Source organism: Dicentrarchus labrax, unplaced genomic scaffold, assembly GCF_905237075.1.
Source record: "Dicentrarchus labrax unplaced genomic scaffold, dlabrax2021, whole genome shotgun sequence".
NCBI classification, from domain to species: domain Eukaryota; kingdom Metazoa; phylum Chordata; class Actinopteri; family Moronidae; genus Dicentrarchus; species Dicentrarchus labrax.
The window spans coordinates 17,194,988-17,214,317 of NW_026136722.1; the positions used below are offsets into that span (position 1 = coordinate 17,194,988).

The 19,330-nt window shown below is 38.1% G+C and overlaps 1 protein-coding gene across 2 annotated transcripts; it reads right to left on the minus strand.

Moving 5' to 3' along the window:
- On the minus strand, positions 1-16,113 carry grap2a (GRB2 related adaptor protein 2a). 2 transcript variants are annotated; one of them, XM_051389376.1, is made up of 8 exons: positions 15,874-16,111; positions 7,719-7,874; positions 7,536-7,627; positions 6,723-6,842; positions 4,946-5,135; positions 2,893-2,982; positions 1,618-1,734; positions 1-681 (listed from the first exon to the last, which is right to left on the minus strand). In XM_051389376.1, exons 2-8 carry the CDS (start codon positions 7,794-7,796, stop codon positions 499-501), a joined length of 870 nt encoding a protein of 289 aa, XP_051245336.1. In that variant the 5' UTR covers positions 7,797-7,874; positions 15,874-16,111; the 3' UTR covers positions 1-498. The 2 variants fall into 2 exon arrangements, with proteins under 2 accessions (XP_051245336.1, XP_051245337.1); XM_051389377.1 differs by lacking the exon at positions 1,618-1,734 and having other exon boundaries at positions 15,874-16,113.
- Between the last annotated feature and the right edge of the window lie 3,217 nt (positions 16,114-19,330).

Sequence of the window (19,330 nt, forward strand, 5' to 3'; positions counted from 1 at the left end):
TCTGTGATAAAAGATTTTTGTGATTTTTATTTCCAAGTCAATGAGCAGCGAGGAAGTTACACGTCAATTTTAAGCACTTTGAAATCTACTGAATTTTTCATACAAAAAGGTTTTTGTGGTATAAAATGTGTCAGCAAACATGAGCAGAAACAGTCGATTCATCAGCAGACCAGCCAACCAGCGTTATGCAAATAAATACCTGCCGTTACTACAACAATAAAACATTCCTCGGTGCCATCTGCAGCAGCTCCTGAGTCCTTTTTCAATAAAACCTGAACCAGCACCGCACTGAGTGGCAGCATATATGTGATTATAATATAACTGACTCAGTCCTTTGGGCACCGGCGTCTTGATGAAGCGCCGACGTGCGGTGTAGAGATTACATGAGTCACTGACTGCTCAGAGTTTATGTTCAGAAACACAAATTCAGAGCTGCTGCACCTGCAGAGCGAGTCTGTGAATGTGTGCAGAGTAATTGCGTCGCCCGGGGGGGTTTTCTCACAGCAGTGACGTGTAGTTGGCAGGAAACAGCCCGCTTTTCCCCCGCAGCCTCCCTTTCCACCATGACGCGTCAGAGCGATCCAACACCTCGATGACATCCCCGATGCAGAAACCGAGTTCGTCGTCTTCCTCCGCGGTGAAGTCGTAGAGCGCCCTCACCTGCACCGAGGACTGCGCCCTCTGTGGGAGAGCAGAGGAAAACCAACTCACTCAAATCAACTCACTGCAAACAGTTCAGTAATAAATGACAGTGCTTTTAAAGGGCAACTTATTAAAGAGGTAACTCCATCCTAAAAGGTGTTTTTAGAGCTGTAAACTACATTAATATGATTGTACTGTGGTTAAACACATCAATGCTGGTGTTCAAATTTAAGAAAATCCGCATTTTGTGGGTTAAAAAAATGTGTCAACTCGCCCTCGACCGTTTTAAATTACCCTGAGCCTTGTAAGCCTCAATGCTTGGGACTAATTTACCTCTAACATTTATATTAAAAAAAAACAGTGTTAACGCTCTCTAACCAGCCTCCGCCTCGGGTGGGAGTCTGTGAAACCGCTGCACTCATTGTAAATGTAAACTGATCGAGATGCGTCATTCACAGGAGTTATTGGTCTTTGCGAACCCTCTACTTTGTATTCTCATATTCTAACACAGTGATTTAGACGCTGTGGAAACACCAACGGACTGCAGCGTTGATATCCCACTCACACACACTTAGCTATAACACCGGTACCACACAGAAACCTTTACAGATAGTCACGAATGTGCTTCTAGTGACTCTAAAATCTCCAGCGTGTTTTGATTATACGTCGAATATCTTTGTATTTCGGACTGTTGAAGTAATCTGATGACACCATTTTGGGTTCTTGATTTTTTACAGATTAATTGATTATTTGAAAAACAATCATGAGTTGTAGGATTTCAGCCAACATTTCGTCCCATGGTCCCCCATCTTATTTGAGATGTTTTAATACAGAAGGTGTATGAAATCCAAGACCACAATAGTCATACGTTATGTCATTGTGTTAGTTATAGGTGGAATTATAGTGACAATTAATTAGTCCCCCTGGGAACCCTCTAAAGGACCCTTTGTAGCTCTCAGAGGAGGCCGGACAGACCTGAGGGAGGGGCATGGTCTCAGACGTGCGACGGGGAGGATAAGCAGAGCTGATGGGGCTGTTTCTTCCTGTGTGACCGATGGTGTGAGCTCGCTCCTCCAGACCGGCTCTCTTTGCCTGAATAAGAAGAAAAAACTTCATGTTTCCACTTCAGATGATTGTAAATGTCAAATATATGAGTCGTAATTGTAGAGAACTATGATTCCCAACCTCTGTATTTAAACTCATTTAAAAAAAATAAACATATGTATCCACATACTGAACACTTTATGTTGCGATTGTTTGAAATAAAAGTTTGCAATCGAGCAGAGCAGTCTGAACATGGATGGATAAATGTTTTAAATAGTTAACAGCTAGTAAGCAGAAGGTTCCCCGCTCTTCAGAGAGAGTGCTGAAGTGTCTTCGAGCAAGTCACTGAACCCCTAACTGCTCCTGATGAGCCGGCTAGCAGCACTTTGAACAGTCGGTACAGCTTTAAAGTGCTGAATAAATGCTGTTTGTTCACCAAATAGCTGTTTAAAGTGAAGGAATTAGTGATTGATGGAAACAGTGAGCTAAAAGTGATTTTGAATAACAACGACAAATACGTATTTATTTAAAAGTAATGGAAAAGTCTCTTGCCACCCCAGTTTGGTGTCAAGTTTAACACATTAATTTAGATTAAAATTTAATTTTAAGATTAATATTAAGCTTTTTTTAAATAACGTGTGATAAAAATGTATATTAGTATATATAATTTAATGATCATGTATTTGGAAAAAAAGTGAGAAGATTTTAGGGATTTATTGATTTCTAATGTCGCTTTTATTTCTATTCAATGCTTTACTAAATGTGCCACAATAATGTAATGCTTGAGTTCAAATATTAATGATATATGTGATTGTTTGAGATTAAATCTGCATATGTTTCTGCCACCCTCTGGCTGACCCATTAATATTTCTCTATATCCACCCCCAAATATGGATAAATAGCAGAAACAGTTAGTTTTAAACCCTTAAAAACAACAAATATTGAAACTCCGAGTTGTATTATGAACGCAAACTTCACCAAACTGACCTGAACATCGACAACTCGACGGGATAAAAACACTATCTGCTTTAATATAACTGATAGTGTTAAAATATTTATATAAAGTCAATTCAAATGAACACATTAGGGTGGTGCTGATGAGGGGTTACTTGAGTTCATCTGACAGGACTGTGGGGTACAGGGTGTGTGTGTGTGTGTGTGTGTGTGTGTGTGTGTGTGTGTGTGTGTGTGTGTGTGTGTGTGTACCAGCTGGTTGTGCGGCTGGTCTGAAGCTCTGCGCGGTGAAGGAAGTGCTGCAGCTGCGCTACGTTGTTCAGGCAAACTTCCCCTCTTCACCTACGAGACGTAAACACACAGGAAGTAGATAAGAGCTCGTTGTGACATCAAAGTACGTTCATCAGCAAACTCAGTAGAGCAGTTTCTATTTATATGTTCATAAATCAAACGTGAACGCCCTGCTGACTATACACCAGGGAAGGTTTTTACAAGAAAAGATTCACGTAAACGTAACAAAAATAAATCAACTTCAAAGGAAAACTGCATTTGAAAAAAATTATTTTGTTCCACGAGTTGCACCACAAGTAGGTTGGAACTTCTCATCTAACTTCCTGTAAACAGTATATTTACCAACATACCTGAGTTTACCTTCAACTTCCTAGAAATACAATGAAACTGAGAGAACAACAACAATTTTGGAAAATGATTAATTGTTCAGGTTATTAAAAAAGTAACATTATTATTAATTATTATCTGGTCACAGCTTCTAAAGAAACTTTTAAATTTAATAACTTTTGGGTCGTCACAGTGTTTTTCTTTGATTATTTAGTCAAATATATAAACAAAATAAATTATTTAACACTAAAGAAAATGAATAAATCAAATACAACTATATTAAATACAAAGAATATTGATGATTATATCAAAATACCAACCTTCAGTTGCATAATAATTTAAACGTACTACAAGGAGTTTTTAACTGAAACAGTCTCAGTTTAATAGTGAAGCCTTTATATGAGCAACACAAACAAACCATCAGTGAGAAGTTCTGCTGTTTCTATATTGTTATTAATGCCTGAAACCAGGTAATGTGGAAACATTACCGCTTTTGTCCACAGGGGTCGCCAGAATCAACAGAAAATTAAAGCTCCTTGTTTCTGCTTTAATTTAATTTAAAAGATGTAAATATGACTATAAAACTGCTCAAGGATTTTACAGTTTCAGCAGCAGTTCGAACGGATTAATCGGACTTCTGATGCTCATTCTCTCACAGCGTCTCTTCCTCCTCATTAATCTTCCTCCTTCTGTCTTCTTTGGTTTCATTTCCTGTTCTAGCACTTCTCCTTTATATTTGATTTTATTTTTAATTGACTTGATTATCAGAAAATTCTTCTGACATTTCCCTTGCATCACATAACATATTATTATTTCTATATATATATATATATATATATATATATATATTTAACCAGACAACAAAAATACTGCAACACATATTATACCAGTCAGCATAGATGGTGTAAGATCAAGAGTCCCACTGTAGGTCATGTGTTCAGACTTAAATTAAATGCTTGAAAGGTGTTGGTGTTGGTTTCATATCCCACACACACAAATATTTCAGTTGATTTATATACATTATTTTAATGAAGCCGTATCTATCATCCCTTCTTCTTTTGGCTGGATTCAATTTGATTCAATTTTGTTGTCACGGATTAAACCGAGCATAAACTCTAAAGAGCATGGAACACAAACAAGGTGCTTTGTAGGTGGGCGTTCTGTGTTATAAACAGTGACATGTTAAGAAAACTTGCACATTGTCACCTAACTTCTGCTGCTTGGCTTCAGGCAGTAAGGATCGTTATGAAATGAACGTTAGCAACAGAGAAGGTGAAGAGTTTGCAATCAATACCGGCCCACAGACGGGTGAGAAAACAACCTAACTGCGCATTTTGAGTGAAGTATTCCTGATTCCTTACTCCACTATATCACGCCTTCCCCATCCTGGGAAAGAAATTCAGCCGGTAGAACGCTTCCCTATATCAGAGGTAATTCAGTGGTTAAACCTGTCACTACACCGCTGTACTTTTACTACATCTGAACCTATTTAGACCTCAAAATGTGTAAAAATATGACCCGTGTTGAACAGAAATGTCTTTACCGGGGCATCCTGGTAGTTCACCTGGTAGAGCTGGTGCCCAATGTACTTTACTGCAGCAGCCATGGGTTCAACTCCGACCTGTGACCTTTACTTCGTGTCATCCCCCTCGTCCCCTCTCTCTCACTATCAATTAATGTCTCTTACCGACTGGGCCACGGAGGGGCTCCTGCTGTCCGAGCTGCCATCGTTGAGGTAGATCTCCCTGGTTTTAGAGATGGAGGTGTTCTTGTAGAACTCCACCAGCTTGTTTAGGGAGGTGAACTTCTCAGACCACAGGAAGTACTGGCCTTTGTTGTCCTTCATCACTTTGAAGTGTTGAACGTCGATCTCATGTCTGCGGTGAGATAAAGCACGCACACAGGAGTTACATTAGCTGGACCTGAACTACTGGAGGCTCCCGCTGCTCCGTCATTCCAGAGGCTGTTTCCTCGGCTGGATCGTCCTCTGCTGGTCAACGTACAGAACTACAACATCACAGTTTACTGGAAGAGAATAACAGGCAGAATGGAGGTCCTCACCAGGAGCAGAGGATAGAGTTGAAGAAAGCTTGGCCTGCTCTACAGCGTGCAGTTTGAACTAAAGGTAAACTAAGTGAATCTCATGTTGCTGCCTTGGCCTTGTTTACTCTACCTCTGCCTCTGCAGCTGTCGTTGTAAATATGTCTCAGTCTTGCAAGAGTTTGCAGAGCATCAGAGACGCCAGGAGGCCGAGACGATGAGTCAGAGTTTACTTTTTATGTATATATATATATATATATATATATATATATATGGCGTGGAGGGAAATATCAGTTTACTGACGGTTAAATGAAGTTTAATTGACCTAACAGATTTTAACCACACGTTTATGTGTTAAATACCACCTGATCAAGACTTAGATTATTAATACTGTAAAGGAGATATTGTTTTAATAAGTGGGTGTGTTGTTTTAACGTACAATATGTAATTTATACCACTCGCATCAAAACCAAAGATAAAGATCGATGATGTGGTGAAGTAGCGTGCAATCATGGGAGTTTAAAAGGAGGTAAAAACACTGAATAAAGCAGTTCCACATTAGAAATCACTGCTTCTCCCACGCTGTTGGACAGACAAAGGACGTCCCGGAGGGGCTGCGAGCCGAGCTGCTGCTAACGTTAGCTCAGCTTGTTTCTCTGATAACTTAAGATCCAGACGTCCGATGATTAAAATCCTTCATCCGGTTCAAATTTAAAAGCACCAAGATCTAAACAATGGGTGGTAAAAATGTGGCTTCAGACTGGACAGAACACAGAGCTAGAATTTATAGACATTTTAATGTGGAAATGTTACATATTAAAGCTTTAAATGTCCGGAGCTTAACTCAAATCTCTCTGAAATCAGTTCTGTTAAATTGAGATTGTTTCTGACTGCGAGTTGATCATCTCATCCTTTTCGTGTCGGCTCTCACAGTATCTGATCAGACACTACGGCCAGCAGGTAGAATACCAGCTAGTTACAGATTAACATCCATCCTTCTGGTTGATAAGTTACAGAAGGCAGTAAAGTTAGTCAGAAACCAACATTTGGAGATGAAGCTAACAGATCCAATGAATGAATCCACTTTTTATCTCCAGCTGAACTGATCACCATTACGACCTTTACGAGGTAGCTAATAGACAGACTTCATGTTTATTCATGTTATATTTTAACCAACTATCAACCTCATCTCTACAATATTCTCACTTCAGAAACATAAAACTCATTTTAAGATCAATTTCCAGGATTTTTGAATTGATATGTTTAACAAGACACCAAAGAAATAAATCATTTCACTAGCGATCTTGTGAATTTCAGAAATCCAGCACAGGCTTTTTCTTCAGGAAAGAGCAATGATCAGAGACCATTAAGGAATATTGATGAATTGTGCGTGCAGACAGACTTACAGACAGATTTTCACTCACTTGACAGAGATGGAGAAGTCTCCGGGGGAACTCTGGCAGCCTCGGATCACAAAGTCTCCCACGCTTTGGTGTCTCAGGAGTTCCTCTGCATTGTTGCGACTGGCGTTCTCCTGAAACCACCTGGACACACACAGACAGACGCACACAGACAGAGAGACAGGATATAATGCTGCCGCTTCTCTGATGTAAACCACACACACACCTACAGCTAGTTTCACATGACTTACAGTACAGTCTCCTCAAAGACGTCTTGAAAGGACAAACCTAGAATAAAATCTTCCTGTTCTTGACCATTTTTTGATTGATTGAAGTGCTGCTGAACCAAAGTCACAGAGGCACAAACATCATAAAATACATGTGTTTATATTTTTGTCCTGTTGCACAATTACATTTTTCTTGCTGTGGTTTTGGGATGTTAAAATGGTTCACAACATAGACTGTATATAAAGCTGCGTCTCCTTCTTCTTTTTCCAAATGTACAGAAAATATCCAGATACGGGTACATGGTGTAATCGGGGGCCGATTTATCTACTTTTTATAGCATCAAATAACTAATTAAAACCAAATTTATCTGAAAAAATAACACTTGAACAAACCTCAGTGTGATAAGAACTACCTAAAACAATACTACCTAGTGTTTGGTCCCATCTGCTAACATAGAAGGAGTTTATGAACTATACTGCAGCCAGCCACCAGGGGGCCATCAAGACCACTCTCATGTCGTCCATCTTTACATACAGTCAATGTGTGCCAAACAATGTGTATTTAATAAAGTCTGAGTGAGGATTAAACTAACAAACTCTCTTCTCTCACCTCGGACTCTGCATGTCGATGTAATTCTGAGGTACGAATCCTTCCAATCCGTTCATCTCTGCTTTGTACCAATCATCCTGTGAGCTTATAATCTAACCAAGAAAAAAGTAAAGCCGTCATCCATAAGGGTTAGGGTTAGATTTTAAAACCACATTGAGAAAATCCTTCCGAACACACGCTGACCTTCAGGATATCGCCCTTTCTGAAGCTGAGCTCGTCGTCAGCTGTTGCGTTAAAATCGTACTTCCCTCTGGCTTCCATCGGCACCGGCTGACGTCTCAGAAAGGTTCAGAAAACGGAAAAAATGTGCGAAGGGACGATCAGAGAGTCCAAGCGTTTCTACACGGGGAGAAAGAAAAACAGTTTAAAATCCTCAACTCTTCAACGTGAAGTAAAATCTCCAGAAAATGCTTTTACAAAATTATGATTTTCATTCAAAAAAGTGTCTGTTAGACATGAAATCTGATCTCTGAGAGCAGAGACGCTTCTCTCTCCGAGGTGTCAACGTGCTGATGAGATAATGCTGTTTATAGAGTGATAGTCACCAACTGTGGTTTGGGGAGTGTCACATGATCATCTTTAGGAAGTCACAAGATGATTTCAAAACGGCTTAAAGTGAAGACTATCAATGAAACGGCCAATTTAAAATAATAATTTTGCCTTAAAACAGAAATCTGTCTCCAAAAACTTTACTTGCACGACATCTTTCACACTAATTAATGCGGTTTAAAGTGTTTTGCAAGCTACTGATGAACTATTAAAGTTAAATTTTGGGGGGGAAATGTTTATTTGCTTTCTTGATGAGTAAATTACAGTAAATATGAAGCTATTTCAGCACATAACATATAACATAACATATATAAGAAAGTGATGACTATGACTATGACTATGACTAAGACAGTAGAGAAATTAACATTTAAAAACTGGCACATAAAATATAGAAATATTAGAGACATAAGATATTGTATTTGTAATAATAATAATGATGTTACTTTAAATATATTATTTATTTTCATCTGACCTCATTAACACAGAAACGACCATAAATTATTTTTATTAAACTATATTAGGAATGTTTTGTGTCAATCCCTTTTGTTTATCAAAGTCATTCACACACAAAGAAATGAACAGTATTTATTCTACATAGTGACGTTAGTATTTAACCATATTTTACAGCTGAGACCCCAAACAGAGCTAATGTGTCATTTTCTGTTGCCTATTTCTATAAAAAGTTAATTAAAGTGGCGATAAAACACTGTTAAGTGTGTTTTTTTAGCTCCAAAACACAACATTAATTCATATTCAATGTACAGGTGGGACAGGTAATTTTAAATATTTCTCACACAATAGCCTTCTGTTTGGTTTTACTAGGAGGATATGACTGAAGGGAACAAGATGTTGAATGCATATACACAAACAGTAGTTATTATTCTGGCAAACCGTTTAACACCCAAGTTCCTGGAATTAACCACCATGCAGTCATATATGTGATGCAGCTATCGGGTTACAAGTTCTTGGTGTCAATGAAGAACATGGAAATTACCTTTGGAGAGTAAAGGGACTGGAAAAAGAATCTTTTGTAATCTATTTTTAAATTGGGAAGAGTCACAAATGCCACTTCCTTATCTGCTACTGTTTACCTACACACACACACACACACACACACACACACACACACACACACACACACACAGGAATGCAGCACGCCATTACTGTAAATGTAATTTAGTTAAAAGAGTTAAACTTCTAAAACTAGGATCAAAAGCAATTAAATTAAAGCTACAGGCAGGATTTGAGTCCCATGACAGTGTTACTGTATCTTGGCTGTTACATTCGGTGATTTTCCCACAGACGTGAGTAAAACCTTCCCTCTGTTTGTGGTTACAGAGCGAAGGATGTGGTGACAAAACATCGCTTCTCTTCTTCTACTCATGCAGCTGTAGAGCGCTTTGCAAGATTATAAGTTTCTTCTTTGAACTCAAGTACCTTAGGAGAAGATACAATGCTAAATACTGATGATATTCACCGTCCCTATGGTGGTCCAATGAGCTCCCAGTACGGCTCACTGAACTAACTGAGCTACTTTAGCGACAAGTAAAGCTTTCTGTCCCTCAGGGTTGAGGTGGAGCCCCCGAAGGACATCAGAGGGAAAACCAGAAAACGTTTACTCCATAAAATATAAAATGAGTTATGCAGACTCCCGAACCAAACCAAAGTTACATATAGCATCAAAATGATGTTGAAGCTGTTATTTTAAAAAGGTAGAAAAGTGTCTGACTCAGTTACGCTAGCTAAAAGTAATGGATAAATGGATGAAACGGGTAGCGTAGAAGTCACGATTTAACAGTTTAAATAGTTAGCGAACAGTTTCAATTGTTTTATCCATCAGTTTTAACTAAGAGTAAAATATAGTTGGCTTAAAGTACTGGAAGAAAGATGAACGTAAAACTTATTAGCTAAATCTAATGGATGAAACACTTGAAATGGTTTGATAAAACTAATGGATAAAACACAAAGTAACGAATAAATATAATGAATAAATTGTTGAAATAGTAAGACAGAAGTCGTGGATTAACAGTTGACGTATAGTTAAAGTAAAAGTCGTCGTCAGTTAGTTAAAATGGATAAAAAGTGAAACAGGATGGATAAGTGATTGAAACATTCAGCTTCTTCCACTCCGATACCAAACCGACCGATAGTTTAATCAGTTAATTAATTAAAATTAACATATTAGGATCATGGGGGGGGGTGTTAATGAAGGGCTACTTGAGTCCATCCGACTGGGCTGTATGGATAAACTAATTACGCTGAATTACCACTGAATTAAGCAATTATAGTCACTACTACTTTCACATTTCTACCTGATGATTTTAGGACATAAAAGAGGTTTTAATGTTTAGAAATGAATGTTTGTTCCGCGAACATATTAATAACTATAGGAAACAGCTTTGTTCCAGTCTCAACACACACTTTAACTCAGTCTTTACATGAAAACTTTAAGGGGATTTTAAGGTTTAGAAATGAATGTACTTTGTTCTCATTCCAGTCGCTGCTGATTAAGTGTTATACTGCATAAAATAACCAACGAGGAAATCAAGCACAGTTTGAGTACGCCTGCTGTTCCTGCGAGGATGGGGGAATTTTTCTTTATCTCATCATTAATCTTTAACTCACACCTCTCGTGCTTAAGGGAACATTTACATGATAACAGCAACAAGAGGACTCTTTGAGGACTTCATGCTCTTAGGTTTTGTATTTATTGCGTGCTGTGATTGCAAACTGGAAGCGGTAACCTTCCTATATTGTATTAAAATGTGCATTAATTAAACCATTCTGGGTCAAAGTAATGGCTGTTTGGTTCAGTAATCTCTTTGACTTCTGCTTTATGTTTATTAGGCGACCCGATATATAAATTCTCAGTTATTACAGGAAGTTATTACAGGGCGGGGTCTCTCGTTTTCTCTTGTGTTTAACCCACACCATATCAGTGCCTGAAGAAGTGGGTCAGCTCTTAATTTATGTCCCCAGTTTTTGGGGAAAGGATAAATCTTACATATGTAACTCACAGGAAAATGGGCCATGTAGTATTCGCATATTTATCTCTTAACATCTGCTGCTTGTGTTCAGGCTGTAAGAACATTACGAAATTAACATTAGCCACAGAAAAAGGTGCAGATGTTGCAATCAATATGGGCCCACAGGCTAGGGTGCAATGCAGGTTGAGATAACTGCATTAAAATCACACACTATATTATCCTTATTCCTTGGACAACTACTGTATGTCACCATCCCAGGGTAAAACACTCACAGCTCACAGAACATTATGCAAATAATGGGTAGTTTAGAAGTAACTATACACAATGCTGACTAAAAATCGGTACTCCTTATGTCGGCCTATAGCCTGCACTCTCTTGTAATGGTGTCTACTCCTATAAATCTTAAGTGATATGAAGGTTTGCTCGTCGCTATGAATCAACAACTATAATAAATCAATAAAAAACAAAAGCAACAGATACCATCGGGATAATGAATTTTGTATTACAGGTTTTCTGAAAAGTTCTGTGTATATATGTGAAAATGAGACATTAGCTAATTAAATATGTGCAGCTTTGCATACATTTACTCTGAATATTGAATAAAACTAGGTTCAAAGTTCTTGTTTCATGATTAGAGGGAATTTATTATATCTCTTTTTATCACTCTATGAATCAGAATACTATCAACAGCCATAAAAAAATCTATTTTACAGCATGTTTTTAGGAATAAAATGAGATATAAATCATACTATGAACGATATATGAACAAATCCTTCTATAAAAACCTTCAGAATACAGATAGGAGTACAACTGGAAGGTTAAGTGCTCCTGAATGGGAGATTTCTGACCATTTATCTTAAAAACAGATTGTAAAATTCCATATTTTTATTAAAAAAACACTATTTACAGACACAATATCTACAGGATTTATACGCAAGTAGATGTAATATAGTCAAATAAACACCTAAATGGGTATTTTGGAAAACTGACCAGTGCCAAACAATAGTTTTCTCCTGTCAATATCTGGCCTTAAGTTGGCACTTAGGTATTTAGTTCTAGTCGCACTTTAGTCGCAGTTTGTGACAGTAACCACAACAGCGCTGACAGTGAGCTGGTCAGCATTTCAGCACCACAAACTACAAGAGCAGGAAACCACTCGTTTTTTTCCCTGCTCTTCACTGTGTTTGACTTAAATTTGAAATGTTGTGTGTTCGCTTTACCAACCGAGAAGCGACACACGCTCAATAAAATGTAGACAACGGCTGCAACTAAGTATTGTCATGATGATTAGTGTGACGATTACTTCCTCAAATTTCAACAAAACCCAAATAATGTTCAGTTTTCTATCAAAGAAGATAAAGAAAAGCACCAAATATTCACATTTAAGAAGCTCAATTCTTGGGATTCACTGACGGACTGAAGAAATAAAGAAAATGAGGCGATATAGAGCAAACAGCATTCTTCTAATGGCGATAACCAACAGCACTTAATAGTTTCAGTTGTATGTACAAGTGTTGCTTGCAGTGTTGCATTAAGTTTCACTGTCTTTACTGCAGGGGGGTTCGCTTCTCATTCTGCATCATACAGTAAACTGCGCAGCCTTCGCGCACGCCGCCATGCAGAAGAGAAGAGAAGCAGCTGAAACTGTTTATTTGATTACTTCTTCTAGAACAATCCCACTGCTGTTCTCCAGCTTTGAATCAGTTGTGGAGGAAGTAGTGAAAATGTCACTAAAAAAGTAAAAGTGTGGTTCAGATTATACGCTACATTTAATGTGAGTGTATTGTATTATGTCACCGATGCATTCGTGTGTAAGCAGTATTTTACAGTTTTAGTTGGTCAAACTTCTTCAGATCCTTTAAAACAACAATGGAAAAATACTCTATTACAAGCAAATATAAGTATTATCAACAAAATCTACTTATATCCAAAATAAAAGTCCTCGTTCTGCAGTAGAACGTCTCCTGTGACTGTTATTATATATCAGGTTATTATATTGTTAATACTGATGCATTAATGTGGAAGCAGTGTTTTACTGCTGTAGTTTAAGGTGGAGCTACTTTAACTATTTCATAAAGGATATAAATAAACATGCAAATACAACAGAGCGGTCTCAGGAATCACAAAACAAACTGCTTCAGATCCTTTTTACTGAAGTAAAAGTACAAATACAACAGAGTAAAAAAAAATCACCAAAATCTACTTAAAGTATCAAAAATGTGATTGATAGATTATTATGTGTTAGATTATTATACTGTGAGCTAGTTTCATACAGTTAGCTAGCTCAGGGCAGTGGTTCCCAACCTGGGGGTCGAGCCCCTCCAAGCGGTCACAAGAGGAATCTGAGAGGTCCTGAGATGATTAATGAACCAATCTGTTTTAATGTTTAGGATTTTCTTTTTCAGATTTTTGATATTTTTATTGAAACAGTCGATAATGTGAACATTTAAATGAAACCATGTGAGAAGTTTAGAGGGGAAATCTCTTTTTTGTGGAGCTGCTAACACCTCAAAAACATCTGAAAAGCTTTTTATAGAGCTTTATTTTCATTATTTACTCGTTACTGATTCATCTGAAGATTATTTTTTCTGTTATTCAATCAATCATTTAGTGTGTGATCACAGTTTCGCAGGGCCCGAGCTGACGTCTTCAAATTTCTTGTTTCGTCCGACCAAAAGTCCGAAAGCTAAACATATTTAACTGATATTGATACATGGCAAAGAAAAGCAACGTTTGGTATAGTTACTGAGTATATTTCTATTGAATCGATAATCAATTAACAGACTAATCGTTTCAGCTCCACCTTTGGGCTGTGGGGAACTTTAAACTACTTTTCTTAAACAACTGAATGTTTAAGTGAGGTAATAACTGTCAGATTAATGTAATTAATTAACTTAACTGTGACTAACGCCAGACAAACTCATCCTTCTGTGCTCTCGTTAACACTCTCTTAAATATGAGAGAAGTCAACACTAAGACAATCTGCTCTCACGCAGACGAACTGACCGATGAATCCCACTGGATCTGAAACTGGAGGCCTGTAGCTGGTTGCTGTTGGCATAAGTAACGCCACCCTAAACACCAAATAAGGGCAGGTATTGTGCAAATACTCTGACACATGTGGCCAAGAATTTGGAGAGATGCCACCAAAAAAGGCAACAGATGGATGGATAGAGTAAAATAAGTGAAAGTATAAGATAGCTGTGAGTTATTTATTTAAGGGTTTTTATAGTTTTAATAAGGATCAGCGGAGCAATAGTGTTTCTGTAACCCACGAATGTAATAATAAAATCACTATAATGACTCTAAAACATTTACTCTTTTTTATGTTCCTCCAATTTAAATCTTGTTTCCTTGAGTTTGATGATTTGTGGACTGTGAACACGAGATGTTAAGAGTGCTCTCGACCACTCGTAAAATCATCTTCATAGTTGTTACTGTTGCTGTTGTTGATGCATCTCCGTCTTTCTCTCTGTACCTCCTCCCTTCCTCCCTAACCCGGTCGAAGCAGACGGCCAACCCACCTCGAGTCGGGGTCTGATCGAGGTTTCTGCCTCTTAAAAAGGTTTTTTTTTTCTTTGCCGCTGCCACCAAGTGCTTGCTCATGGTGGGAACTGTCGGGTCTCTGTAAATAATTTAATAAGGAGTACAGTGTTTATCTGCTCTATTTGAAAAGTGTCCTGAGATAACTTTTGTTGAAATTGAATTGAACTGAAATTGAAAAAAATGAGAAAACCTTGGTGAATCTTAGAAATTTAACAAAATAAGAGCATGACTGGACCAACCGGACCTTTATCCGGAAGGATCCAGTCATAACTGTATATCTGTATGAAATATAATCTGTAAAGATCCATGTCTGTAATCTTCTGACTGTCCGAACCTTTTGGAGACTTCTGCATTTTTGTGCATTTATTCCAGTGACTAAATCAGATATACGGACATAAAACGAGAGAGAACGTGTTCGTGTATGAGGCCCAACATGTTTCACCACAGGCTGCAGAAGGGTGTGTGCATGTCGCTCACATCACCAGAGACCAAACAGAGCGCTGACCTCTAACCATAATGTCTATTTCTCAACTGATTTACACACAAATTAAAAAAAAATTCCAGAACTAAAGAAACTGTGATTGATTTTCTCAAACTGAAGTTGAATTTGTGCGATTTAAGTGGCTGACCTTTAGTTTTTTTTACTTTTTATCCTTAGTTTTGGTTCCCCTACACATGAATTTGGCTAAAAATTGTGCAGCTTTTTTTGTTTCTGCCTGCGAGGAGGAGCGTGGCAAAAGTTTGAGAACAGCTTTTAAAAACAACTTCCCCAAAAGTGAAGGGTGCAAAAACATGCTGAGGAACAAACAGGCCAAATTAAACAGAAGGGTACAGTAAACAAGCACATCAATAACAAAGAAATGAACATATAACCTTTGTTTCTCTCAATATATATAAGTATAACAGGACTGCTGCATGCTGTATGTGTAAATATAACAGGTTATAAATAGTTTAAAATCCTAATTATTACGTGTAATGTGTTGTTATTAAAGCAGAAATGTCCTTAAATTGCTTAATTTAAATACAAAACACTACATATTGTAAAAAACCTAAAACAGTAAATATTTGGTTGCATGTGGTGAACGAAAGAGAAGTGAGAAATGGAGAGAAAGAGAAAGAGGAAGAGAGCTGAACTCATACTTATATGAATCATTTTTTTTTTTTTTTTTTTTTTTTACAAGGAAGTCTGATGTTTGACTCATTTTTAAAACAAACTTATTTCTGATATCTAATAAAAGAAACAGTATATCTCTCACCTTCCCTCCTCTCTTGGGCTGCAGTTTATTCTAAGGCTGGCCTCGTCTCCTTCCGAAGTGTGAGCACAGCAGCATATTTGTGAGCAGCAGCAATGTTTGCATAAACAAATAAAAGTCCTGGTTTTGAGTTGAAGAAGGTTTTCCGGCTCTGTTGGCTGGCTGAACTCGACTGAAGGCGGCAGATGTGTGAGCTCGGTGTGTCTCTGCGGTCGTCGGATCTGCAGCTCTGATGCTGCACACATGAACATCCTCTATGACGAGCCGCACACACACTAACATGTCACTTCCGCCCTCGTTTCAAAATAAAACCCCACTTGTTGCCGCGTGTTGTGGGCCTGCAGGTTTCAAAAGTGTTTAAAGTAAAGTAGTTTAATACACGTATTGGCTTTCTTGCAGAGAGTTAGATAAATAATAGTAATAGTGGTCAGTGTTGACAGAAATTACAAAAAAATATATCTAATGCAAAAAATAAAAATAAAAATAATAAATTATTTTCTGTTTTTATTTACAAAACAAACAGTGGGGAAAACAGGTTGTTTGTTTGTTTGTTTTTTAAAAATAAAAAAAAGGAAAATGGGTCGTTTCCCGATTTTGGTTTTCACATTTCAAAATAAAACTCTGTTGGCTGTTAGTGAGCAGAGCTTAACATAATGACTGAGAACAGTTGGGATATCTAGCCTGCCTCTGCCCAACATGATAAAAGCTCACAAACTAATATTATTATTATATCCTGTTTGTTTTTGTTACGGTATAAGAACATCAGTTTCTTGGCTGGTTGCCTGGCAACAGTCAGGACACAAAATGGCGAATTGGTTCAAACACAGTAGCCACAAATTATAATTTCCACATTTTATATGGGTCAAAGGTCCAGTGTGTGTATATACATGTAATATAAATGTATTATTTATTTTTATTTTGTAGAAACCTCCAGTTTCCTGTTTCGTTCTGTGTCTTTCTGGTTAATTTGATGTCGCTTCCTCTTCCTTTCTTCTACTTTCACCAGCGTCCTTCCTCAAAGTGAACCATCTATCAGGGGAAGGTACCAGGTATTACTCAGCACTCCTGCAGCTGCTGAACTATTGATCTGAAGCAGATAAACTCAATATATGTTCACATATTAGTGCGCACACTGCTCAAGATTGTTATTAATGAACAAGGTGAGATTAATATCAGAGATTTACGTTTATAAATGTCAAATTTATGACTTTTAGCAGCAAGTTTTGACCTTTTACATCCTCCTATGTGCCAGTACTGATGAGTAAAAGGCAAAAATAACATCAAACTAATGAAAAAGGTCAATTTAGATGAAACTTACGCTCCAGTCTGTTATTGTAACTCCTATAAATGCTCTTATTTTATAATAGGCTCTATATTTAAAGGACAAAAGTTAATAACACACATTTATTTCTGCATTATACTTTAAGGTTTTGCTTTACTGCTCTTAAAGCATCAAAATCCATTTTTTCTCTGTTCAGCTCACTTTAAAAATCACCTTGTAGAGATTCAAAACTTACATGAAACTGGTTCAATACTAAAAAGAAGAAATAGTTTATGAGTGTTGCATCAGAGAGGGTTTATTAATCTGGAGGAGAGATCAGAGGAGAACCTGCTTACAGGAAAACAAAGATCAAATCCCTGTTTGCTGTAATTCTGTGAAAGTTACACTATTTCTTTCCTGATAGTAAACTGCAGTTTTCTTCGGCTGTGTGTACAGTTTGATAATAGTGTTTTTTAAAAGGGAAGATAAAGGAAAATGCTATAAATTATTATTATTATGTTTATTATTACAGAAAATAATTTATAACAATATAAGAAATCCAAATTCCTTATTTGCCAAATCCGTCTTTCTAACAGTCAAAACGCAGAAATATTGAACCTAATGATAAATGTAAGAAGTATTACATTAATAAAAGTAAGGAAATGTGTTTTTAGAGCTAATGCTGTTTGGATGGAAACCTTTGCTTTAACAAACATTTGTGTAAAGTGTATATGAACGACACTGCTGCTGTAAGAAAGAACATTTATTCATAATAAACTGATGTAAGACTCTTAAGGGCCCCTGAGGCACCAGGTTCACTACAGAATGAGGCACTTTTTTAGTTGTTTGTTAATGTATTTGTTTGTAATATGTACCAAAAAGGTAATATATATATATATATATATATATATATATATATATATACAGTGAGAAAGGCATGTTGTTCTGTATATTGATCTGTAAACAAGTTAAGTTTGAAGTGAAGAAGCTTTTCCTTGTGCTGCAGACAACATTTTAAACATTGTGTATTTATTCCAGCTGTCATTAATATAAATGTCTCGCAGATATAATATTAATGACATTGTTTTCACATCCGTCACACCGTTACGTTATCGTGACATTTTGGAACCGATCAATGAACCTTATCTTGATTGATTGTTATTGTACATGACAGAATATCTGATTACTCTGAGGGCTCAGTTGCTTCATGGAAACGTGGTTCAGTGACGTAAATGTAAAAAAAATAACATGTTTGATGAGAAAAATGTCAGATTTGGGTCATTAATTATTGTCAGAGGGGCTAATAAACCTCCCAAATACTGTTGTTGACTTAATCTCATGTAGAAAATGAACCTTTTCAGCAATCAATCGATGACTTTGAGGAGTTGTGTGCTGTTCATCCCTTCCTCTCCTAACTTACACACGTTTCTCTTCAACAGGTAAATGAATGATACTGAACACAGACACACAAAGAGCTCGTTTCTTGTGCCTCTGACCTGAATCGTGTTTCGTCTCCAAACCGCTCGCTGTGCTCAGCAGCTGCAGGCTGGGCTCACTCACATCCGCCAGCCTGTTACACAATACCACAAAGAGATAGAGAGAGGGGGGGAGAGGGAGAGGGAGGGAGAGAGAGAGAGAGAGAGAGAGAGAGGGAGGGAGGGAGAGGGGGGAGAGAGAGAGAGAGAGAGAGGGGGGAGGGTGGGAGAGAGAGGGAGAGAGAGGGAGGGAGAGAGAGGGGGGGAGAGAGAGAGAGAGAGAGGGGGGGTGGGAGAGAGAGGGAGAGAGGGAGGGAGGGAGAGAGAGAGGGGGAGAGAGAGAGAGGGAGGGAGAGAGAGAGAGGGAGAGAGAGAGAGAGAGGGAGAGGGGGGGAGAGGGAGAGAGAGAGAGAGGGGGGGGAGAGAGAGAGAGGGGGGGGAGGGTGGGAGAGAGAGGGAGAGAGGGAGGGAGGGAGAGAGAGAGGGGGGAGAGAGAGGGAGGGAGAGAGAGAGAGGGAGAGAGAGAGAGAGAGAGAGGAGGGAGGGAGGAGGGGGGGAGAGAGAGAGAGGGAGGGGGAGAGAGGGGGAGAGAGAGAGAGAGAGGAGAGAGAGGGAGGGAGAGAGGGGGAGAGAGAGAGAGAGGGGGGGGAGAGAGAGAGAGAGAGAGAGGGGGAGAGAGGGAGAGAGAGAGAGAGGGAGAGAGAGAGAGGGAGAGAGAGAGAGG

Bases quoted from the DNA above. Each gene is read 5' to 3' on its own strand.
- grap2a (XM_051389376.1), bottom strand. From the start codon at position 7,796: ATGGAAGCCAGAGGGAAGTACGATTTTAACGCAACAGCTGACGACGAG. The intron at 2,983-4,945 runs GTAAGAGACATT...TACGTCTCGTAG, and splicing joins GCCCCTCCGTGGCCCAGTCG to GTGAAGAGGGGAAGTTTGCC. The intron at 682-1,617 runs GTCTGTCCGGCC...GCTCTCCCACAG, and splicing joins AGACCATGCCCCTCCCTCAG to AGGGCGCAGTCCTCGGTGCA.